This window comes from Leuresthes tenuis, unplaced genomic scaffold, assembly GCF_036924035.1.
Source record: "Leuresthes tenuis unplaced genomic scaffold, fLeuTen1.0.hap1 SCAF_1, whole genome shotgun sequence".
Classification (NCBI taxonomy): domain Eukaryota; kingdom Metazoa; phylum Chordata; class Actinopteri; order Atheriniformes; family Atherinopsidae; genus Leuresthes; species Leuresthes tenuis.
Genome location: NW_027325355.1, coordinates 10721272 through 10747526, shown reverse-complemented (window position 1 = coordinate 10747526; position 26255 = coordinate 10721272). Strand labels below are relative to the sequence as shown.

The 26255-nt window shown below is 42.2% G+C and overlaps 1 protein-coding gene across 1 annotated transcript; it reads right to left on the bottom strand.

Moving 5' to 3' along the window:
* Positions 1–16836: 16836 nt before the first annotated feature.
* On the bottom strand, positions 16837–24747 carry LOC140296605 (NLR family CARD domain-containing protein 3-like). The gene is made up of 3 exons (XM_072379733.1): positions 24726–24747; positions 17147–18920; positions 16837–17047 (listed from the first exon to the last, which is right to left on the bottom strand). Exons 1-3 carry the CDS (start codon positions 24745–24747, stop codon positions 16846–16848), a joined length of 1998 nt encoding a protein of 665 aa, XP_072235834.1. The 3' UTR covers positions 16837–16845.
* Positions 24748–26255: the final 1508 nt, after the last annotated feature.

Sequence of the window (26255 nt, the reverse complement as noted above, 5' to 3'; positions counted from 1 at the left end):
GAGAGAATCAGTCACAAATCAGCTTTTTATAGATGCTGAAACAACATCTATTACTGTGTTCTGACTTCTAGAATATAATGTAACTGTTTAAAAATGAGCAATTTGTGATGATTTCATCTAACTAAGCAGCCTTGGTCTCTCTGTGTGACGCTGAACACAAAACTACACACAGGGAACAGAAGAGGTCGACAGACACTAAGTTATCTGAGAGTCTCACTTTCAGCTGCAGAGAACCAACACGAGAGAGAAGAACATGTGCAGGATCAGCATCAGCCTCTCAAGCCAATTACGTGAAAAAATAAAAGCCTGTTCGGGCCATGGTTAAAGCGAGTTTGGGCGGTTTCCCACCATAGTCCTGTGATTTTCTTAAAACCTTTTTACAGTTCCAAAGCCTAATTACTTTGAAAGTCCCACATTTGAAATGTTGTAGCACGAGTTTTCCGTTTTCACCAAGTTGACAGGATGGCATTTTGGCCGGAATTTCAAATTTGCAACGTGGAAATAACGTTTTTTCAGTGAACGCAGCATGAATGTGTCTGACGCAGAGAGGAGGATAAATGAGCTTCATAATGCACTGGCGCTGTCTTTCCTTGGAGAAATGGTGAAGTTTTTTTTTTTTACTTTGAATACAGTGTGGGTGAAGGAAAAATATGTCACGCGAATGAAAGCAACAGTTGTTTATGAGTACATTAAACGTCAGGGCTGCAGCCATAGTTAAATTTCCATGGAGCAGGGGAGTCGTTTGCTCCGTGTTCATTTGACTCAGTCTGAGTCTGCAGAGAAGCTGCGGCTGCGCACCGGTCTGTAGCCCCACAGAGTGCAGGGATGAACGGCTCCTCTCCTGGTCCTTCTCCCTCTATGATAAACTGTAAGTCACGTATAATGGGCCTGTGACCAAAATGAGTGAGAAATCTGCTCATTCTTTATTTTGAAAGGATAAAAAAGGGGAAACCCCTCTGAATCTCCAGGTTTACTGTAGGACCAAACATGTGTTTCAGTGTCAGATGTTGGGAATTTGTTTGACTTGTGTAAATCGCTCAGGAAGCATGACAACAGCCAACCAGCTGGGAAATGCTTGCTATCCAAATCTTGCATCCTTCTCTGGGTTCCCTTGTTCATGTTGTAACTTATCTTCATTTGAAGGTGACTCAAATATAAACACAGATTATCCCAACATTTCACACACATGGACTTTAAGAAAATGTGTTCATTGTCAGAGCTTCTTGTGCCATGATAGTTAATTGTTAATGTCATTTTTTCAGTTCCCTCAAGTACTTCAAACACAGTCGGACTTTGGTCACTTTTTGGGTCTAAGTTGTTTTCCAATGTGCAATTTTACTGTCAAAAGTATTTTTAAACCTCTGATTTTTTTTAAAGAAATCTGTCATGATTTAAGTTTTGATTCATGTCTTGTCTCGTCATTTCCTGTTTTATTTTGAAATCACTAACGTCCCTCTCCTTTCAGGTACCTTGCCCTTCCTCCTGTGTCTGCGTCTGATTGTCTTCCCTGATTCCAAAGTGTTTCCAGCTGTTCTCCTTGGCTCCTCTTGTGCTCTAATAGTCTGTGTCTCCCTTGTCTTGTGCCAGTGTGTTGTTTCCACCATGAGCCTCACCCTCGCCTCTTTGTTCCACAGCCACAGCTTCCTTCAGCCTGCAGTCGAGCGTATCCTTTGTTGTAATTTATTCTTTATCCACAGCTTTAGTTTTATTACGCTCAGTTTCATAGCCTGGTTTTGTTCCTCTGTTCTTTTTGGAGTGATCTTTGTTGTAATCTTTTAATCATCTCCGTTAGCGGAGCTTTTGCGTTGGTTAATTGTTTTAGTTTCATAGCCCTCCGTTAGTGGAGTGATTTTGTGTTTTGCTCTTGGAGGATCTTTGCGCCGCCGTTATAGGTGTGCTGATAGATAACTGTTAAGGTTTCATAGTGCCTCTGTTTCTGAGAGAGCTTCTTTTGTTTAAGTCCGCCTCGTTAGGAGAGCTGCGAGTTTCTTATCTTTAATAGCTCTTTGTTTTCCTCCTGGAGTGGAGAGGCTTTGGGTTTGATCATTTTCACAGCTGCACTCTCCTCCTCCATAGTTATTGAGGAGAGTGCTCAGGAGTTTCACAGCCCCTTTCTTTGCTCTGTGAGCAGATCATCAACCTGTTGTTTATATAAATAAACAGTCTTGACTTTGAACTCGACCCTGCATCTGTGTCCTGAGGCCTCGACTAAATCTTGAGACATATTTTTGTTTTGTCTAAATTTAAGTTTTAGACTAATCGACGAGCAAATTGTTGGTCAGGAACATCCCTCGTGGGTCCAACTCGCCTCAGCTGAACTCAGATGGATCGTCCCAAGAAATCTACAGTACATCCGATGTGATAGAAGTACAGCCTACAACCCCTGTAGAGCTTCTGTTGCTGCTCTCTGTCACAGCTGTGGATTGTTTCTCCAGTCAGTAACTTGTTTGCTGCTCTGTCAGATAATGCAGCGACACGTGTTTCCTACAGACTGTCACAGACATTTTTGTGCTGTAGCTTTTGAATGCTGCTTTATCGCCAGCTTAATTTAACTTAAAGCAGCACTTTGCTGCTTGTCTCCTCCTCTCTCCCCCTGCTTTTTCTGCCTCTGCTTTTATAAATGTGCTGCTCTGTTCTGTTAATAAACCCTTTCAGTTTACAGCCTCTGAGGCTGTTTTTACTTCTCAGATCATCCTGAAAAGGATCATGAGGCCGATGCCAGATAGTGAGGATGAGCACAGCAGCCTGGAGGAGACGTGCAGCTCAGGCTTTCTGAGAGACCACACTGAAAATGCTCAGATTGTAAATGTTCTCTCAGAGAAACAGACCTGAACAATGTTCATCTCCTAAAGCTGCTGCTGATTCTTCACACTGACTCCATATTTATGAAACCTGGTGGTGGAAAATCTACCCGGTAACATGATGGAAACATTGTTTTATTTTACCGCAGAAAGACCAGTTTCTTTTTACAGGTGAAGCAGAGATTCTTTGATCTTTGGGTAAACTTGAGAAAGTTCTGCTGTTCAGCATCTTATTGGCAGCTTTAAATACTTCTGACTGTGTCTCTGTGGGCTCCTCTCAGGAACTGCACCAACTCCTGAAGCTGTGGACAGGTTGGAGTATACCTCCCCAGCACCTGTATGCAGGAGTTCCTCCTGAAATGACCACGCCTGTAGCCTCAGCCTGCAGGACCTGCTGAAACTGCCTCTGAAGAGCCAAAGCTAGCAGACATTCAGAGAAACGCTCCAAGCGTCTGTTAGAAGTACAGACTTTGGCTTTGGAATGATCTGATGTGAATAATGTGAGAAACTGAGCGTCTTTAAGTTGAACATTTCAAAGTTGTAGCAGTTAGTCTGTTCCTCTGTTTCATGCTGCTCATTGAAGGCTGTGGAGCAGTGAGCCATGTTAAGGCTTTACCTCATTAACTGGAAGTGTGTGAGGTTGGTAACAGTTCAGGAGAACTGAGAACAAACATTTCAATCTGAAGTTTTATTTATGTTATAAATGTTAAAGTTTGGTGAATAAAGACGATTGAACATGAAGTGTTTGGTGCACTTTTCCATCCAGCAGTGTGTGAACGTTGGTGAACTCGTCCAGTTCTGCTGTGGCTGCATCAGCTGCTGTGGTGCGGCTGCATAGATGTGGAGTGCATCCATGAAGGGAACATCGGGGTCAGGTGACCTGGCCATGTTCTCGCTCAGGTGTCCTTCAAGCTGCACTTGGGCTCCTTCAACTCGGTCCGTTTCACCTCCGAGGTCATCAGAGCCGTGTGCTCCATCCCAGTCAGTCCCACAGTCTGCCTCCACCTGAACACAAATAAAACACCATCACAGCTTTAAGCTTATTCAATAGTTTGTAGGCTTTCTGGAGACTTAAACAAAAGCTTTGGCATCTTCAGATGTTTCACTGAAACATTTTCAGTTGCAGTTTTAAACTGAAGCTATGAAATCAGTTCTCCTCAGTATAAATATTAAGTTCTGTAATCTCGCCAAATCATTTTAGGCCTTTTAAATGTATCATTTAAATAATGGCTTCTGATATGATGCACTCAGCTGTTTTAACACACCTGATCAGGATCCTGAAGGTGTCTGAATGATGTCCAAAGCTGGTGGGGAGACTGGCTGCCTGCTGCTCTCAGGCCGTGATGCTTCCAAGCATCCATGAAGAAGGCAAGTTGCCTCTGCAGCTGAGGCAGAAAAGCCCAGTGGAGAGCAAAGAGATGACTCATCATCAGGGGTCAAAAGCCCTTCTCTCTCCAGGCTGAGAAACAGAGTATGGAATGGGTCAAGGACTGGAATGGAAACATCTGTCCATCAGCGTTCTATCCTGGAAGAACAAGAGACATGATTCAGAGAAACATTCCAAGCAGGAATAGAAGATGTTTCTGCTCTGAATTAGAACTTCTAGCTGCTGGATGTTATGACTCTACAATGAGGAAACTGATGCTCATAAGTTCAGTGATGGCTTTAGAAATGTGTGTCCAGCCTAATCTGGTCTTGGTGGAGAACTCGCCTGAAAAACTAAGTCTGAAAGTGTTTGATGCTGCTGCAAATACAAACAGTTCCAACACAAGAAATAAGAAGAAGGAAAACATGTCTGAAGGTCTTTCCCCCTCAAATATACTTTACATTTAGGAAATGTGAAAAAACAACAGGCTCTGAAGCAGATGACAGATGTCATTCATGCTTTGTTCAGTGTTTTCTGTCAGTAATGGAGGACAAAGCAGAGTTTGTGAATGAGGCCAGTGAGAGTCCTGCAGAGGAACAGCAGGATGAACGTTGGGGAATAATAACACTCGTTATGTGCTCTGCTGCAGAGCTTTTCTCATAATACATCGCTATGGAAACCTCACCGTTGGTTATGGAAACTCCTTCCTGTAACGTGTGAGTCTGGGTTCTCTCCTCGCTGTTCCACCATGAAATGGGCGACCTCAGTATTCTCAGCAGCCTGTCAGAGCGCACAGGTGATGGCAAACCAGACGTGTTGATGGCACCAAGGAAGCTCTCCAGCACTGGAGATGCTCCATTGTTTGTTGCAGCAGACAGATGAACAGTTAAACGGCTGAAGCATCTATTCCAGCGTGAAGGACAAAGAAAAAGAAGATATAATGCATCAGATCTAAATCTGAAGAAGGTTCATTCACAGCTTCTTTGACACAAAGCAGAGAGACTGCACTGATGCAGCTTACAGAGGACTTTCACATAAGGATCCACTTCATATCAGACTCACTTTGCAGCAGCAGTCCCCTGGCATGAAGGAATGATTTCATCATTCTGTGTCCTGTGTTTGGGGGACTTAGTTGGATTTCTGCAAAGACGGCATCCAGCTCTGCGTCACTCAGTCAGAACAACATGTCCGCCCTAAACCCCAGGAACTCCACCCGGGGAGTCTTAAGGTCGCTCAGGTTAGAATTCCACACTAAGACAGACGTGATTTCATGTAGATCTCATGGACAGACATCGCTGCCAAACATTCCCACAATGCACTTGGGCCTAACAGGTCTGGCAGTGTTTCCCAGCAGTGGATCCACTGACCTGTATGAACTGCCTTTCTGAGCTAAAATCATCAACTGGTTCACAGCTACGAGCCCTTAACTCACTGAACAAACTACAGCTGCAGCAGTGTTGTTCAGGCTGTTCACAGCAGAGTTAAACTGCAGTTTAACTCACTGATGACAAGGTCTTCTCCTCCTGCCTGATCCCATGAAGATAAACTCCTCTGACACACTGATCCACCTCCACACCTTCAGCACCACATTCACTGAAGAACCTCTGCATCCTGCACTCTGCTCAGTTCATTCCTCTGTATCTTTATAGAAAGTGTCTTTCTGTCTGAGAAACACTCAGTGTTGAGCAGAAAGTTCACTCTGCACATACCTGCCTCTTTCATTCAGAAACACAAGCGTCGCTTTGAAGATACTTTGCCTCTTCACATAACGTGTCCATGGGGTGTTCATGACAGGCAGAGACACAGATGCAGCCCATACTGAGGTTAAAAATGTGCGACATCTAGTGGTTGTTAGAATAACTGCACGTGAAAAGAAAAATGCTGGCCATGACATAACTATTTATTATTTTTTATGTTTATGTTCTTTTTTTAAAATTCTTAACCACGCTCGTTTTCTAATAATAGTTTTTTCGTATAACTAATCATTTAACCAAGTGAAGTTATTTTCTAAAACCAACCGGAATGGGACAATGTTTGAAGTGAACTTGTTTGTTTACGTGTAACCATGGCAACCAACAAAATGGCGTCCGTGCGGGGGAGAGTAGCGTTATTTGAACATGCGTTTTAGGCTATACTACCTTTGTTTTGTGACTCTGACCAGGTGATGTTATTGCCTAAATCCAAGTATGAATTGATAAAAATGTGTTAAAGGAAAGTGTTGATATGTTCTTAAAGAATTTTGAAGCAGTGTCGGTCTCACTTGACACAAAGTCAGTTGGTTAACAGATGAGTTCAAAGGCATTCAAAGGGGCGCTACAGATGCCCACAAAAGCACAGGTGTGTCTGCTTGTATGAACATTGGACATCACATCAGTGATGTAAGTTGCTGTACTGTAGAGATTTTTGTGGAGCCCAGGAGGAACACCTGCTCAAAGTTAATGCACCCCGAGCCTCGGGGCTGTTGTAAGATTAAAAAAATGGAGTCCCAAAGCTGTAAGCTCTGGACTCCAGGTGGTGGCTTAATGTCTACCCCATCTGTCAGGGCATCCTACCGGCCACTTCACCCAGAGGAGAGGAGCGAGACACCGGCCAGCCGCCTCGATCCAGGACCGACGGAAGCCGCCCAGGGAGGCTTCGGCGTCGGTCCTGGACCGAAGAGCCGGCCGATGTCCCACCCAGCACGCTCCAGGCCAGGACAGTCTATCAGACTCCATAACTACCACCTGTATCACTGCAGGAGGGGCAAAGCCCACTGCAGAGACCCTGGAAGGAGTCTGATAGAGAGGCGACCCTTCACGGCTCCTCGAGGGAACGTGTAGGATTAAACTTTCAGTAGTCCTACTGGCCCTATTTATATGATTTCTGCGTTCGAAATATGATCACATGACCAGTAGACATCGTCACTGTTGCCCCGGTTATTTCCATATATGGAAAAAAAGAACTCACAGAACCTTCCATAAAGGGAAATCTGCAAACGTCAAACGAATATCCCCAAAATAGGGGTCAATCAGTGACATGATTGGTCACGTGTGCAGGTGAGGTTGGACATGCATGCGTCACCCCAGCACCTCCATGCTCCATGGAAACATGGATCAACATCAGCCTTTCAAGGCAATTCTGTGGTAAAATAGAGGAAACATGTGGTTCCAGCACATATAGAATTGGGAGAAATGTGAGAAGTAAGTGAAACACTGATGTTAGATCATGTTTAACAGCTTTAGCCCATTAAATACACATCTCTTTTAAAGGCTAACTGTTCTGGCCAACTGCTTAATAATACTTTATTTGTTTTATTACATAGGATAATGTTTTGCCCTTCTTGTGGATTCAGCCTTGAATCAGTTCATGTGGCAAGGACATCAGATTATTGAGTCCTGATAAGACAACTGAAGGCAGTGTTTAAAAGACATTTTAAATTGGACTTCACAGTATAACTACACATTCATCTGAATACATGATCTCTGAACAACAAGATTATCATTGATCCACTGACTCTCTTAATGAAATCTGATTACACTGTGAATCAGGAAGCACAGTAAGATGTGCAGTGGAGTCATTACACAACTCCGGGAGTTTAAAAGAGAAGCAGAGGCAATCACACTTCCAAAAGAATAAAACACCACTGAAAATGTTCCACTTTGGCAAAGGTGAAAGGTTGGGAAAGCCAGCAATTTGGTCCACTTCAAACTTTGTGTCATGGTAAATGGTAAATGGACTTATACTTGTATAGCGCTTTTCTAGTCTAACTGACCACTCAAAACGCTTCACTACATGCCACATTCACCCCACTCACACACACTCATACAGCACGTCTTAAGAAACTTAACTACGTGCTTTTCTAACCATACATACACACATTCATACCCCAGTGATACACTGGGAGGCAACGTGGGGTTCAGTGTCTTGCCAGCTTTCTGATACCATGTCTATTTAGAATTGCAGAGGTCCCATTTTTAGATTGAGAATGCTTCGTCATTGGAGAGCCTGCAGGACCTGATCGTACACAGCAGCACCATGCTGCAGACTGCAGGGTGTTTTAAACGTGTTGGGTCAATGGAGGAAAAGCATTCAGTTATCAATGATTACCTTCAGTGGTATTTAATTGATAGGAACCACACAGCATTTGAAAGGTAGTTTATTTTATTGCTCTTGCCCAGACAGAGTTAAACATGTGATTGACTGTTAGTTAAAATCCTCTGTATTATTGCATTATAGCTTCAAAGATGGACTTGGCAGCTTGCAGTTTGTCACAGCACTGCAGCAGTATCCTACAGTCCTGACCCCTGTTCTGTCACTCAAGTGAAAAGTTATCTGCCACAGACACGGAAAACTTATTCCAACCCCAGCTTAGTCCTGCCTGAAGTAACAAGAGGAAAACAAGAAGTTTGTGGGCAGACTGCCTTCTGACTGCGAAGGTTAGTCAGTTTAATCTTTATCAACATAAAATATCATCCCAAGTCTTGTTTTAGATTGACATTTTCAGTAAATTAGTCCAAATGCTTTCTACTTTTAGAAGGAGACACTTCAGTGACCCTGGAGGAGATCTTCATGCTTGCCACAGGTGTAGCAGGCAAACCTCCTGCTGGCACGGATCCTGGAGCGTCCCTTCAGCTCCTCACCAGTTCAAACTACCCCATGGCAAATACATGTGCCAACACATTAAAGCCGCCTGTCTCTGATAACTGCAACAGCTTTAAAGCCAACATGAACTTTGGAATGAAGAATTCCCGCTTTGGATGCTTTTAAACACACTGAACTATGAACACCTGAAATGTCCCAAAAGAAAAAGGTTTTGTTCAGGTTGGAGATGTTAAACACTCAGCTTTAAACTCCTGTTTAAACCTCTGTTCTGTCTTCTCTTTTTAAAATCTACAAGGTGCCGGTGTTCCTCTGTGCCGGAGGGTAATGCATAAGAATAAAATGTTTTGCCATCCCAGTTTATTTGTCTAAATGTGACATGAAGATAAAGTTCAGCCATGTTGTTCAGAGTGATGTAGTTCTCTACAGCAGACTGCCACTGAAGAGATGGTGTCAGACCACTTTGTCTCTGTGGTTCTTCAAAGGGATGCAGGTCATCGTCCCCAACAGTAACTGGTGGTGCTGCTCAGGGTCTGTGAAGATGCTGAGAATCCACAGTTCATCCCATTGAATCTGGGAAGAAAATACAGAAAAACAACCAGATTTACTTTGTTTTCTCTCAAAGTTTAAATGTTGTTGGCGTTCCCTGCCAGTGATTGGCCAGATTTAGTCAACAAGACTCGTATGCAGAGACACCACAAGACGACATGATAAAAGCTCAAATACACCATCAAATAAATATTAGAACTAAAGTGATGCTGACTGAAGCATGAGTGGAAATTCTCAGACATAATGATTGATTTTAAAGTGACAGCTTCAAGGAAGAATCTATTTTCTTTTTTTTATATATAATTTAAAAAAAGCTCTCTGGTACATATACTGTTTTCTGAGCTTTTACAGCCTCGGTTCAACCTCAGGTTAAACTCATGTAACCATGATTTTCCTGTGAATGCTTCATGTAGATGAAATAAAAGGTCGTCCTGTTGTTTTTGCTTTAACATGGTTTGCAGTGTTCACCTGTGAGACAAATGATACATCACCTCTGCTCATCCAGATGTTCAGTTAGACTGCCGAACAGCACAGATAACGTGAGCGTTCCAGTGGTGCTTGTGTTCGTCCAGTTCTTTCTGTCGCGCTCCCAGACGGCTGTACCGCAGCAGCCTTGTGTGTTCGTAGCTGCTTTTGAACAGATGCTTCTCCCTCAAGTCACCAAACAGATCCATCCAAAACTGTGTGTGAGTATGCAAACACACATTTTATTCTAAGGAAATATATCACCTTCCTCCTGTAAAATACAGCTGAATTGCTTTCTGTTGTGTTTTAAGTAGTTTATTATGTAGAAGACATTTAAAATCTTAAGCAGGAACTGAATTGATTCAACATAAAAAAAACACCAAATAAAAGCGAGCATTGCCTTCATCAGCACAGTCATCTACAGTAAATCCAAAAGTGTGATGTGAAGTAGATAATCAGTGAAGAATGAATACGAGATAAAAACCTTTGTTTGCCAAAGCAGGACCTCCAGCCTTCAGTTCACTGCTCAGATGCTGAAGTGCCACACATGTGACTTCTGGCTCCTGCAAATGCATCTCTATGCGCTGATCTTAAGGAACGATGAAGTGCTGCCATCAGTCCATTTTCTGCCACAGTCTGTGCGGCGGCGCATTGGAAAAACTCAAAGCTCAGCGACACACTCAATGTCATTTTGAGCACCGACACCAGGATCATTGTTGGACTTTCCACATTTGAGCCACATCATTTTTGTTGAGAAGCCATCGATACGGCCACTTCAGGCAATCCCAAAAGGTTTCAGTTTGTCGTTCCCACCAACATGCCACACTGAACAATACTCTATTCCAGATGTGTCAGGTTCTCTTATTGTGTTCATCACATCACATCTTCTGACTGTAAAAGAGTACTTTTGTTTCAGAGGCTGCCACATCGCTCTGTAACCTAAAAGCTGCCTGATCCCTGAGGTTCCTCAGAAAAAGCTGCCTGCACAGCAGCAACTGGAGCGTAGTTCGTCCTCTCGGTCAGGTCTGCATTTTGTAGTCTTCTTTTGAAAGTGCTGACACTCACTGAAATGTTGTGCTTGGCTGCCAGTAAGTCCAGCATGATTTCAGAGGCAGGGTCCTCTGTGAAATACTTGTGGATAAGTTCATCCACCACGGCTGCTTCAGGACCTGATGGATGAATATATGAAAACACCACATGAGAAAAAAGTAGATCCACTGCATTTACACTCTTTCGTGTCAGGTTTTAAACAATTATTGATTAACAAAGTAAGAAACTGAATATTGTTAATGATTCACTTAGATTCTCATACATTTAGTGTTCATCCCAGTGACTAAAACGCAGTAGAGTTGGAAACCTTGAAAAATGCCACCCTAAGTAGTGGAATTTGACATTTTATTTTGAGGGTGCCTCTCTGTTTCTGAATGTATTATTCTGCATTTGCTGCACTTAACATAAGCTGCACGTTTTGAGTTTCAGCCATACCTGGGTGGTAATCTCAGTAATAATTTACAGTACAATGAAGAAATCCATAATCTTTAAGAAGATGATCAAAATATACCTTCCTGTTGAAGATTTCTGCAGCATGAGCCACAGTGTGACAGGACAGGCTGAAGATTTATTCCACAAAATGGACAAAACATCATCTGGTAAAATACAAAGGGTAAAGGACTCTTAGCTTACACATGATGGTAATTTGCTGTGTAAAGTTGAGAAACTAATACTCATCTCACTGATAAAACAGTGATAACAGCACAGTTAATAAACATTATCCAGCATCAGTGTCTCACTTCCTTCTCAAACTTTTCCTAATTTCCCTCTCTTTATCCATTAAAACCTGAAAACTGCCCAATTGAGTTGTGGCTTGTTGTGTTGCTTTTGTATTCTTTGACACTTCAGGACCACCGTAGAGACCGCCTGTGAATACCAGCTGCTGTATTCGTGGCACCTCATTTAAGTCAGTCTGTTCTAACAGTTTCCAGCAGTGCTCAGCTCACAGACTTCATCTGTCTGAATTCTTCTGGAAAATGTTATTCTCTCACCTTCTCAATTCTCTGTATTGTGGAGGATGGTGAGAAGGGAAGAGTGAGGGGTTTCATTGTAATCACACGATGTTCAATACACACATACAGCAATCTGTTGTATGTTTGTACTGCTGTGGACTGTGCTGTATCTTTTAAAATTGCTTCATGTTTGATATTCTATATCAGTGAGCAGTTAATAATGCACAGACATGAGAAATTCAAAGGAGAGTCTTTGGAGTCTTCACTCCTGGACCTGTTGCCTAGGCGACCCGACCTTTGGTAATTATTGATTGTTGAAACATGTTCAGTCTTTAATGTCAATAAAATCTCCTTTAACTGTGAAGGAAGTGGAGTCTTTATTGATGGGAATATGTCGCCCTCTGGCGGTGAAAAGATAAATAGCATCATGTCAGTTTGGGAGTGTTTTTAAAAGACTGAATAATTTGGTAGATTTCTTATCATTGTAATAATGAGCAACTGGACTTTCTGAATATTTCACTTCTCATCTGAAAGATGTCTTCAGCTTTAACTAGTTGGTGACTGTCGGCTTATCAGCAGCTTAAAGACTATTCACACTTGGCAGGTCTGTACGGTCACACTGACACACCTCAGTCCAAACCATCTGTTTTCTTTGTCCAGGGTGTGGACGTTACTGTCCTCAAAAGAGTGTCCCTTCACCTTAAGATGGAGGTGAACTGCTGAGCCTCCAAACTGCACATCTGTATGTGTCAGATAAAAATATGATGACTCTACAGAAACGGACATTCAGGACCAGAGGGTGAAGAACTTAGAAGATGGGGACCTCACCCAACCAGAAAAGGATGTCGTACCTGATCCTGAACTTTGATGTCTGAATCCAGATGTTGTCAGTAAGAAATGTGGATTAGAACACGTAGAAAAACTGAACAAATGTTGTTGAAGCTGCTTCACAACGTGATGGAAATATTAATATATTCACAAATATATCAGGTGTGAGTGTTGAGATTAAAACAAGATGTGATTTGTTCTGCAGGAACTGCCTCATTAACAAGCTTCTGCTCTCAAACTGCACAGATCTGAGCGCAGAATGGGATTTGTTGAATTTTTGGACATTTTCTGACCTTCCCATCAAGCTGAAAATAATAATTGCACAACACACTAAAACACACATTTCTTGTGTAAATCAAACTTGTCCTGAGAGAAGTGGGTGCAGAATATTGAAAATACAGCCCCTAAAAAGACAAAGATCACACCAACTTCTCAATGAGGAACATACATGTACATGTACCAGTTAAAGGCAGTTTTTGATCCATTTATTTTGCTTTTGATACATAATTCTTGTTCTGACGATCAAAATATTTGATTCACTGAGAGTTGGGTCCCTCCACACATGTGCATCATCTTTCAAAAGTTTCAGTCCATTATTTAGATGATTCTCCAGTACAAGATAAAGGAATAAAAACAATAATACCAAAAGAGCAAAAAAATAAAGCATAAAATTCTGAAGGTTTTTACCTCGAATATCAACATGTTTGACTTAATTTTACATCAATTATTATTGTGGTGATAAAATGTTACAATTTTTTATCTAATTTATTTTATCTTAAATATTTTCAGCGGTTAAAGTCCAAATATTGTGTATAAAGGATCATTTCAGTCCTCTTTGTGAGCATTTATCAACAACATTTAGCAACTTTCTGCCATCAGAAACTAGTTCCAGTCCAGTTGTCCTTTCATCATCAAACAGGAAGTGAATGTGGAGAAACATCAGGATGAACCCTGGCTGCTCACCAAACTTCTGCTCATTGGAGCAGAATCAGTGAAGATCTGTCAGCAGGTTGGAAATTCATCTTGGCTGATTGCAGCTCAGTGATTCCTCTCTGATATCACAGTTTGTCACATGTGCAGCAAACTAACTGCAGCTGACATGAACTGAATGGTCTCAGTTGAAGTGAGCTGCAGAGAAACACAACGTACTGATATTCAGTGTGAAGCTTTGACTGGAAACACACAGAAAAACAACATCCTGGAAGAATGGCAGCTTCCATCTTTAAAGGACTGGAAGAGGAAGAAGTTTCCAAGGAATCATTCAGAAGAGTTTCAAACAGAAACTGACTGAATCCATGAATCTGAAAAGGTGTTTCTGAGTGAAAGAGACAGACATGTACAGACTGAACTATCTGTTCAACAGTGATTCTCTGACAGGAGGAAACTCTTTATACTCAACACAGAGACACTGAGGAACCAGGTGAACTGATCCAGAACCCAAATCCAGGATGCAAAGGTTCTTCAGTGAATGTGGTGTTGAAGGTGTGGAGGTGGCTCAGTGTGTCAGAGGAGATTCTGTAGAAGGACAGAGTGCCAGCAGGACGGTCCACATACACTGCTGCTCTGTTAGAGACAGAGGAGGAGGAGGAGGAGGAGGAGGAGGAGGAGGAGGAGGAGGAGGAGATGTGTGTTTCTCTCTTATTGTGACAGACAGAGTAACCTCCATCAGAGCACCTCAGACTCCAGGACTGATCATTCTGTCCAAACACACAGTCACTGCCTCCTCTCCTTCTGATTCCTCTGTAAGTCACTGATATTTCAACTCTTCCTCTCCACTCGACCTCCCAGTAACAGCGACCAGTCAGAACATTTCTACACAGCAGCTGACACCAGTCATCAAATCTGTCTGGATGATCAGGATATGACTGAACCTCCTCCTCCACCCATGTCACCTTCCTGCTGTTGTCAGACAGTTTCAGGCTTTTGTTCACTGTGTTTGTGTCGATTGTGAGTTGACAGGAATCTGATGGAGAGAACAAACACAATCCAGCTGCAGTTATTGATCTATCATCTGTTCACTTTGATCAATGAGTGATGTGACAGTGTGAAGATGGTTGGATGTCATGAATCAGATGAAGAACACACTTACACTTCCTCAGACCTGGTGTCAACCATCGTTCTCCAGCAGGCTCCACCCTGAAAGGAGGAGGGGGGTCAGAGCAGCACAGTCTCTTTCAGCATGCAAACATGGACATTACATGGCTCACACACACACATTGTTCTACACTGAGAAAGGAACACGAAAACATCTGGATACATCCACTGGAATGAAGCATCTGAAAACTAGAATGAAAGCTGTTTGATCAACACTGAAACGTACAAAACTCCTTTCAATCATCTCCGCAGAGCAGATTATGGACTCATGCAGAGATGCTTTCATTATTTGATTTATCTCAGAAAAAGGAGGAAAGAAAAGAAAGTGAAGAAAGAGAAGAACGATGGATGGAAGGAAATCTCTCTGAGCTCATTATGAAGTTTAAAAGCACCAAATGTTTTCTGCAGTCAGATTATGGAGATGAAGTTTCTGTCTCTGAATTCAATTCTTCAAGTTTGGAAGAATTTTCACTTTGATTTTTCACTCATTTCTGAATCCAAATATGAGCTTTAAGAATTCTAATGAAATCACATCAGTTTCTGACATCATGGTCTCTCCTGATGGTCACATTGTTTCTGCTGACTCCTCCTCTCAGTATGTTTCAGGGCAGCCAAACATCCAGATCCTTTCTCAGACCCATTGGTCCATCTGAATGCTGCACAGCCAGCCAGGGGAAGACATTCATCTAGAAAAGTTAGACTAGAAACACTCCCCTCATTCCACCCTCCACATTGAACATTAAAGGCTCAGAATAAGATCAGAGGAGATTCTATAGTCGTTGGAAGTAAATTAGCTACTAGGTGTTGTGATTTTATTGATCATAATCACTCATTTATTTCAGCCTGATCACTTTTCAGGAATCTGAAACAGACTGAAAAGCCTCCAGCCTCTTCCTTTCCTTCCCCCAGTGTCCCTCTCTTCCTGTTTCTCTGGAATTCCTTGGATAGTGTTTATTGGATTGTCCCCCACCTTTTTTTCTTCTTCTTCATCCCAGCCAGAGATGGGATGAAGAACAACCAAACACAGCTCCTGTTCAACTTTGGTCTACTTGGTTCTCATCTGGAAGGACGGTCAGAACCACAGAAGGGCAGAACTCTTTGGACCTGGTACTGTGTGGCTCTCAGTAAGTCTGATATCAAGTCATGTGGAGCTCAGAGGATTGTTGAAGTTTGCTCTGGTGGCTTTATCTCTGAGCTGAAACACATCCAGTTCCACACACTGTTCTTTGAATGTGTTGGAGCTGTCAGAGAGCCGGTCCAGCTGAAGATCCACCATGTAGGCGTATGGAGGGAGGGACACAGGTCTAATCCACATGTACACATTTCCAGATGTGCGGTGAACATGGTTTTATAAATAACTTTGTCCAAAGCTTTGTCCTGGACCCATCTCTGTATCTGATCCAGGGTCAGAGGACCAACAGACACTTCTCACTGTTGTTCCTGCAGATGTTCTCCTTGCAGACCTCCTCCACAAATATCTGCTGTTTCTGTTCAGCCAGTGTTTCTGCTGTGAGCAAAGGAAAAAGGCTCCTACATGTGTGATTGTTCATGTAACACTCAGCAGGAAGCAAAAACACAGGGCTGAGTGCAGGACAGAGAACATGTTTCCAGCTCTTCCTCCTCTATCAGACATTGTGTGTGGCTGCAGCAGGACTCTCCATACCCGAGTTTGTGTGGATCCTTCAGTGCAGCCGTCAGCAGCTTCACTCCTGAGTCTCCTGGATGGTTGTAGCTCAGGTCCAGCTCTGTCAGATGGGAGGGGTTGGAGGTCACAGCTTCAGCCAGAGAAGCACAGCCTTCCTCTGTGATCAGACAGCCTGACAGGCTGCAGACACACAAAACAACACAGAAACTCTGAGAGAACTGCTCTGAAACTGAAGCTGAATGTCATCAAATGTTCAGAGAAACTGGAACTGTCTCACATTACTGACTTTGTGTCTTTGTGCTAAGCTAGGCTAACATGTCCTGGACCCATCTCTGGATCCGATCCAGGGTCAGAGGACCAACAGACACTTCTCACTGTTGTTCCTGCAGATGTTCTCCTTGGAGACCTCCTCCACAAATATCTGCTGTTTAGTCCTCTGAACTCTTTAAGCTGTCAGAGGCCTAAAGCTGCTGTAACAATCATACAAAGACCATCCACAGCTGTTCTGTTAGCTGTTCATAAAAACAGTTTGATTAATCCTGACCTGAGTGTTTCCAGTGTGCAGTTTGGGTTCTTCAGTCCAGCAGACACCTGTTTCACCCCTGAATCCTGCAGGTTGTTGTTACTCAGGTCCAGTTCTGTCAGACTGGAGGACTGGGAGCTGAGAGCTGAGGACACAGCTGCACATCCTTCATCTGAGAGGTTACAGCTACTCAATCTGAAGAGGGAATAATGAGATAAGCAGTAATCTGTGACTTTCTCTCCTATAAAAACAACTTCAGTATATTCATACATATCCCTCTATATCTGTACTTACACAGCTTTGTTGGAGGCTTTGACCACTGGCAACAGCCTCAGAAGAGCCTCCTCTGAAGCAGAGTATTTCTTCAGGTCAAACACATCCAGATCTTTTTCTGATGACAGTAAGATGAAGACCAGAGCTGACCACTGAGCAGGAGACAGTTTATCTGTGGAGAGACTTCCTGAACTCAGGTAACGTTGGATCTCTTCCACTAGAGAACGATCATTCAGTTCATTCAGACAGTGGAACATATTGATGCTTCTCTCTGCAGACAGATTCTCACTGAACTTCTTCTTGATGTAATCAACTGTTTCCTGATTGGTCTGTGAGCTACTTCCTGTCTGTGTCAGCAGGCCTCGTAGGAGACTCTGATTGGTCTGCAGTGAAAGACCCAGGAGGAAGCGGAGGAACAGGTCCAGGTGTCCATTTGGACTCTGTAAGGCCTTGTTCACAGCACTCTGGTAGAAGAGAATCTGTACTCTTGTTTCAGACTTTGATTGTTCTTCCATCAGGTTGACTTCAGAGTTGATGAAGGTCAGATGGACATGAAGAGCAGCCAGAAACTCCTGAACACTCAGATGGATGAAGCAGAATACCTTCTCCTGGTACAGCCCTCTCTCCTCTTTAAAGATCTGTGTGAACACTCCTGAGTACACTGAGGCTGCTGAGATATCGATGCCACACTCTGTTAGGTCTGATTCATAGAAGGTCAGGTTTCCTTTCTGCAGCTGCTCAAAAGCCAGTTTTCCCAGTGACTCAATCATCTTCCTGCTCTCTGGACTCCAGTGTGGATCTGTCTCAGCTCCTCCATCATACTTGACCTTCTTCACTTTGGCCTGAACCACCAGGAAGTGGATGTACATCTCAGTCAGGGTCTTGGGCAGCTCTCCTCCCTCTCTGGTTTTCAACACATCCTCCAGAACTGTAGCAGTGATCCAGCAGAAGCCTGGGATGTGGCACATGATGTGGAGGCTTCGTGATGTCTGGATGTGGGAGATGATCCTGCTGGCCTGCTTCTTATCTCTGAATCTCTTCCTGAAGTACTCCTCCTTCTGTGGGTCAGTGAACCCTCTGACCTCTGTCACAGTGCCAACACAGTCAGGAGGGATCTGATTGGCTGCTGCAGGTCGTGTGGTTATCCAGAGGCGAGCAGAGGGAAGCAGTTTCCCCCTGATGAGGTTTGTCAGCAGCACATCCACTGAGGTGGACTCTGTAACATCAGTCAGGGGCTCCTTGTTGTGGAAGTCCAGAGGAAGTCGACACTCATCCAGACCGTCAAAGATGAACACAACCTGGAACTCTTCAAAGCTGCAGATTCCTGCTTCTTTGGTTTCAGTAAAGAAGTGATGAACAAGTTCCACCAAGCTGAACTTTTTCTCTTTCAGCACATTCAGCTCTCTGAAAGTGAATGGAAACATGAACTGGATGTCCTGGTTGGCTTTGCCTTCGGCCCAGTCCAGAGTGAACTTCTGTGTTAAGACTGTTTTCCCAATGCCAGCCACTCCCTTTGTCATCACTGTTCTGATTGGTTCATCTCTTCCAGGTGGGAGTTTAAAGATGTCTTCTTGTCTGATGGTTATTTCTGCTCTGTCTGCTTTCCTGGATGCTGTTTCAATCTGTCTGACCTCATGTTCATCATTGACCTCTCCAGTCCCTCCCTCTGTGATGTAGAGCTCTGTGTAGATCTGATTCAGAAGGGTTGGGTTTCCTGCTTTAGAAATCCCCTCAAACACACACTGGAACTTCTTCTTCAGAGCAGATTTATGTCGGAAAACTGGGTCAGAAAGTTCTAAATAAACACAACAAATAAGATCAGTCAATACAATACACAGAAAATCTTCAAACCTTTAATTTTTCTGAGAATGAGTATTTGAACATGTGTTGTTCTGTGTGTTGAGACATCAGTAAATGTGTCATTTATCCAGCAGGTTAAATCTTTAGAGAAATCCTCTTACTGCTCTGCAGACGGTCAGCCAGCTCCTCCTGCTTCATTCTCCTCAGGAAGTGAACTGTGATCTTCACTAATGCCTCTCTGCTCCACCTCTGCTCTTCATCCTCATTCTCCCTCTGACTCTCTAAGCATTCTGGGTAATCTGGACTCAGAACCTTCTGCATCTTCTTCAGCTCCTCCTTCACAAAAGTGACCATGTTGTCCTCCAGCAGCTGGAACAGAATACTATATGAATGAGCCAATCAGACTGAAGTCATGGAGCCAAACATCAGATCCATGTTGGACACACTGACAATCCACTGGTCTACAAAGTGCAGCATGGAAATGACTGTGAACAGAACAGATGGAAAAGTAGTCGTTGTACATGTACAGACCATAAATATGGAGTCCAGCTGTGTTTGATGCTGCTGGGCAGACTGACGACTGGGAACCTCTGAGCTCTGCTGGTCCACTCTGTGGAGGAATCATGAAGAATGAGCTCACATTCTGTCTGTCCACACAGAGACAAACACAAGGTAAAGCTCCATGAAGTGATGTGTGGATGTGAACAGTGAATCAGAGGACTCCCTGTAGTGGGAAAGCTTTACTAGTCCTGCTGATCCCACTGAGAATCAACAGCTCAGTCTGCAGCTGCTTGGAGCTTTCAGCTCACTTTGGTTGGGTCCAACAGCTTTCAGCAACCCCTTCAGAAAGCTTTCCCTCCCTGCTGAAGTTCCCTGGAGCAAGGCAGCCAGAGCCAGTGTGTGCTTGAATCAGACTGGTTGTATTGGTATGTTCCCAGTGTTAGACAGATAGATGTTTAAAACAGAGTCTTCACTGAGAGAACTTTATCTGTGTCAGTCAAGTTGTACTGAAGATGTAAAAAATAAATTAAATGCTTTAGTTTCTGTCTGTCATCTCTAAACTATTCCAGTACCTTTGAACATCTGGGTGGTGCCTTTTCCTTGGAGTATGTTTTATAGACCGGTCAGTCTTCTGGGACTCAGAGCTGGATTTAGGTTCAGGTGAGCCTGTTTTATCCAGCTTCCTCCTAAAGAACACAAAATAATTTACAAAAGACAAAAAGGCATTTAATGGCAAAACATTTGAAAGGATATTTTAAAATCTTATAAGATATTCAAAACCATGTTTGTTTGTCTATATTTCAACCACCTAAAACAGACCTGACTTTACTCTGGAATTCAGCTGCTTCACACTTCCTACACTGTGTTAGAGCCAAAGCACAAAGGTGACACCTGCTGGACCAGCTGGTGTCCTACAGACACTCAGAAACACCTCCTCCAACATCCATTCTTTCCTCTTTGACTGCTGTGTTTGTGGAAAACATCCAACACACACCGCTTCACATATGAACATAGAAATGGATGTGAAACAGAGCTGAGCTCACATTAAACACATGCTGGAATAAAAACTGTTCAAACTGACTCTGCTACATTTTACTCTGTTACAACATTTGCACTCAGCTCACCTCTGAAAGGATGGATGTTGGTCTGATTTGAAGACAAGAGGAGGATCCATTGACCGGTCGCTCTTCATGGACACATAGCTGGTTTCAGGTCCAGGTTTGAGTCTCTGATGGATCCTGACAGAAAAAACACTTGTTTTCTTCAGACTAAAGTATTCAGTGATAGTGTTTGAGTCTGCAGTGAGACGGCCTGTCAGAGTCAGTGTGGCTGCTGTGGAACAATGTTACAGCTCCCCCTTGTGGCAGCTCTGCCACTCTGCAGGCAGACGTCAGCAGGTGTGTGAAACTGGAAGCTGGATGTAATTTTACCTGAGAGAAAACAGGAAGACTGAAGCTCTGAGCTTTCAGTATGGTTCCCTGACTCAATTCAATTCAATTCAATTCAATTTTATTTATATAGCGCCAGATTACAACAATTGTCATCTCAAGGCACTTAAGTAATATAGTCCAATTCAAGCCAATTGGAATTCAATTCATTGTAATCATAATCAAATTAATTCATATAGAGCTAATTCAAAAAATTAATATCCTAGCTAAGGAAACCAACAGATTGCACCGAAATGTGTCTTCAGTCCAATCTCCCGTCCTGAGCGTGCCTGTGGCAACTGTGGAAAGGAACGACTCCCTTTTAACAGGAAGAAACCTCTGGCAGAACCAGACTCAGGAAGGGTGGCCATCCGCCTCGACCAGCTGGGGTTTGAGAAGACAGAAAAGAGGGAAAAGAGGGGGGAAAAACACCATAACGCCATTCAAAGGATATCTGTTGGAACAGGGAAACACAAGTTAATAATCCCAATAATGTCACATGTACATAAAATCAATTGTGAAATTAAACAGGGGGAAAAAGAGAGCAAAGTGAGGAAAGGTGTGACAGATGAGGTCCCCCAGCAGTCTAAGCCTATAGCAGCTTAACTATGGGATGTTTCAGGATTACCTGAGCCATCCCTAACTGTAAGCTTTATCGAAAAGAAAAGTTTTAAGCCTAATCTTAAAAGTGGAAAGGGTGTCTGCTTCCCGGACATTTACTGGCAGCTTATTCCACAAGAGAGGGGCCTGATAACTGAAGGCTCTACCTCCCATTCTACTTTTAGAAACTCTGGGAACAACAAGTAAACCTGCAGTTTGGGAGCGAAGTGCTCTGTTAGGAAAATATCTTACAATTAAATCTTTAAGATATGATGGAGCTCGGTCATTAAGAACTTTATATGTCAGAAGAAGAATCTTAAATTCTATTCTGAATTTAACAGGGAGCCAATGAAGAGAAGCTAAAACTGGAGAAACATGATCTCTCCTGTTAGTTCTCATCAGAACTCTGGCTGCAGCATTTTGGATCAGCTGGAGGCTTTTCAGAGAATATGTGGGACAGCCCAATAATAAGGAATTACAGTAGTCCAATCTTGAAGTAACAAATGCATGAACTAGTTTCTCTGCATCACCCTGAGACAGGATGTTCCTGATTTTAGCAATATTACAAAGGTGAAAGAAGGCAGTCCTAGAAACCAGTTTTATATGTGCGTCAAATGATAAATTCTGGTCAAAAATAACTCCAAGGTTCCTCACTGTAGAACTAGAAGCCAAGGAAATACCATCTAGAGTAACTATATAACTAGACAATTTCTCCCTGAAGCGCTCAGGTCCAAAGAGAACAACTTCAGTTTTGTCTGAATTTAAAAGCAGACAGTTCTGAGTCATCCAGGTCTTTATGTCTTTAAGACAGGCTTGTAGCCTGACCAACCTGTAGGTTTCATCTGGTTTCATAGATAAGTACAGCTGAGTATCATCAGCATAACAATGGAAATTTATGCCATGCTGTCTGATAATGTTACCTAATGGAAGCATGTATAAAGTAAAAAGAATCGGTCCAAGCACAGAACCCTGAGGAACTCCATGACTTACTCCAACGTGTGAGGAAGATTCCTCATTTACAAGAACAAACTGGAATCTATCAGATAAATATGACTTAAACCAGCCTAATGCAGTTCCTTTAATCCCAATAACATGTTCAAGTCTCTGTAACAGAATGCTGTGATCGATCGTATCAAATGCAGCACTGAGATCCAACAGGACAAGCACAGAAACAAGTCCGCTATCAGAGGCTAACAGGAGATCATTGGTAACTTTCACCAGTGCTGTTTCTGTGCTATGATGCACTCTGAATCCTGACTGAAACTCTTCAAACAGATTATTTCTATGTAAATGATCACAAAGTTGAGCTGCAACTATTTTTTCAAGAACTTTGGACAAAAAAGGGAGATTGGATATAGGTCGATAATTAGCCAACACTTCTGAATCAAGAGTAGGTTTTTTAAGTAAAGGTTTAATTACAGCAACCTTAAAAGTCTGAGGTACATATCCTGTCAACAAAGACCGATTGATCAAATCCAATATGAAAGTGTTGGTTAAAGGGAAAACCTCCTTGAACAGTCTGGTTGGGATTGGGTCTAACATACAAGTTGATGGTTTAGAAGAGACTATTGCTGTTGTTAGCTCAGAAAGATCAACTGGACAGAAGCTGTCTAAATACAATTCAGGTTCGAAAGATACTTCTAAAGCTGCTCTACTTGATGATACATCAGTGATAATAATGGGAAGGATTCCATTAATCTTCTCTCTGATAGAAACAATTTTATTGATGAAGAATCTCATGAAATCGTCACTGCTGAGAGTTAAAGGAATACATGGCTCAACAGAGCTCGGACTCTTTGTCAGCCTGGCAACAGTGCTGAAAAGAAACCTGGGATTATTCTTATTCTCTTCTATCAATAATGAATAATACGCAGTTCTAGCTTTACGAAGTGCTTTCTTATACGTTATTAAACTATCTTTCCAGACTAATTGAGACTCTTCTAAATTAGAGGAACGCCACTGTCTCTCCAGCTTTCTTGCAGTCTGCTTTAACGCACGCAGCTGTGAATTATACCAAGGAGCCAACCTCTTCTGACTGATTACCTTCCTTTTCAGAGGGGCAACATTGTCCAGTGTTGTACGCATTGAAGCTGTAGTGCTGTCAACAAGAGAGTCAAGTTCTACTGGAGTAAAATTTAGGTAGCCGTCCTCTGTCATATCTGCACATGGCAGTGAAGAAAAGGATGATGAAATCAACTCTTTAAATCTGGTTACAGCATTCTCTGACAGACACCTTCTATATGTAAAATTCTTCTCAGAAACCGTGTAGTCAAGTAATGTAAATTCAAAAGTTATTAAAAAATGGTCAGACAAGACAGGGTTATGAGGGAACACTGTTAACTGTTCACTCTCAATGCCATAAGTCAGCACAAGGTCAAGGGTATGATTAAGGCAGTGAGTAGGTCTGTGAACACTTTGAGAAAATCCAATAGAGTCTAATATAGAATTAAAGTTAATATTTAGGCTGTCATTTTCAACATCTACATGAATATTAAAGTCACCCACTACAATGACTTTATCTGTACTCACCACTAACTGGGATAAAAACTCTGAGAATTCAGACAGAAACTCAGAATAAGGGCCAGGCGGACGATACACAACAACAAACACAAGAGGTTTTTGTGATTTCCACTTTGGGTGGGAAAAACTGAGAATCAGAGATTCAAAAGAGCTAAAACTAATCTTGGGTCTAGGACTGATTAGTAACCCTGATCTGACTCAGTCTTTACTGTTTGTGTGATCAGATTCATTCTGCTCTTTCAGAGACAAACTACAGCTGCACCACACTGGAAAACACTGACTTTGGAATATTTCATTTTTCTGGAATATAAAGTCTTAGATTAAAACAATTTGATCTTTTCACCAGATAACATGAGTAGGTTTATTAGGAGATAATTGATAACAGATCAGTTAATAACATTACTGGGTTGATTTGGTCATTTTGTTCTCGTTTCTTCAGAAGGTCGTTTTAAACTGAAGTCATTAAACACAACGTGTGAGAACGTAATATTTCTGCATCAGCCGCCCTGTTCACTACATAATCAGCATCCTGTGAAAAAGTCACATCAGTGGACAGATATTCAGCAATATTCTCCCTTTGTTTTAATAAAGAGCTGCAGCACTGAACTAAAATATCACATTACACACATGATGCAGCTAATTAGTCTCATCAGAGACATCAAGAACTGATCCAAGTCTCAAGTAATTCAGCTGAAAACTGGTTATCATCTGAAACCTGATGCAGCCTCCACTGAATACTGACAGATACTCACTGTTGGGCTGATGGAACATCATGTTGAAAATGAATCAAGAACTCCTTTGACTGGTCGCTCTTAAAGGACACACAGCTGGGTTCAGGATCAGGTTCAGGTTCAGGTTCAGGTTGGTTCCTGTGAATAAAGGTGGTTTGGTGATGTGAGTGCTGAGCTCTGACATGGAGAAGAGTCCTGGACAATTAGAGATGGTCATCTCACCTCTGAGCTTTGCTCTGGCTCTCATGTTCCCCACACAGAGTGGTTTTAGTGTCCTCACACTGCTCCATGCTGCTGAATTCACATCAGCTCACAGACACTTTCTACCTTCATCTGCAGAGGAAACACAAATCATTCTTCTGCACATCAACTCAAATCCTCATTTCCATCATTTGGGTTGTAAAAAGATCAGCTGCTCCTCTGATTGGCTCTGATTCTCTGTTTCATATCAGTCTCAGTTGAATCATTATTGTTATTAATTGTATTTTTGGAGTCTCAGCAAAGTGATGCTATGAAATAAAACAGATATTTTAAATTAATACATGCAATAAAAGGTAAAAATGAAACAAGAAACTTTTCATATAGAGAAAGTTATATTATAGACGCCACTAAAACCTGTTTTATCAGGTGATATTTTTATTGTGGGTTTTTTTGACAGTTTGAAATATTTAGTTGCAAAAGTGTGAAAAAAAAACAAGAAAACAATAGAGACTAGAAAAAAGTCGTGTTTTTCATTTGAAAAATTGACAAATAAAAACAATAATGGAGTAATTTTCAGCTAATCTCCAGATAAATGACGCGTTGTTGCAGGTGATGGTATTTTTTAACAACTTGTTCAACATGCGAACCAGCTGAGAACCAGTTTGATTTTCTATAGCTCAGGGTGCTAAGGGGAGTCACGTCATTATGTGACTGTATACGTCAGTTGCAACGCTGCGTTTTCATACACCTTGACGCAAACATCGAAGCAACAACAATTGTTACACAGCAACAAAACCACACCTTCATCCAGGTTGTTACTGTTTGTCTTTAAAGGAATCAAAGATAAACAGCAATGAGTTTCTGTGTCTGACTTTAATGGATGAAACCACAGTTATTCCCACAAATTATAACTTAATGTGATTTATTTTGTGAATAAAACAAATAAATCACATTATGTTTCTAGTCAATAACAATTTAAATGATAATCATGCAGATTTATCTTCAAACTCAACAGTGATCAAACTGGAGCTGAAATAAGAAGTGAACATGTTCCCCAAACATTACAGAGCAGAAACAAACAGGAAAGTTACTGAAGACAAAGTTCAGACTCACAGTTTGTTCAAACCAAGTGTTGAAGAAGACGAGGCTCCACAGACTGAGACACAGGTGAGCTGCTGCTGGAATCAGTCAGAGCTCCACCCCTGATGGGGGCAGGACCGGTAGGAGGGAGGAGCAGCAACAGGATCTGATTTCATCTTTATCTCTGAGTTTAACAGCAGCTTGTAACCTTGTTGTAACATTTCTGATTTGTTTTGAAATGAATGAACAGTTTCATCAGTCTTACTCTCA

Bases quoted from the DNA above. Each gene is read 5' to 3' on its own strand.
- LOC140296605 (XM_072379733.1), bottom strand. From the start codon at position 24,747: ATGATGTTCCATCAGCCCAACA. The intron at 18,921-24,725 runs GTGAGTATCTGT...GTGTTTATTTAG, and splicing joins GATGTTCCATCAGCCCAACA to AACTTTCTGACCCAGTTTTC. The intron at 17,048-17,146 runs GTAAGTACAGAT...TTCCCTCTTCAG, and splicing joins AAAGCCTCCAACAAAGCTGT to ATTGAGTAGCTGTAACCTCT.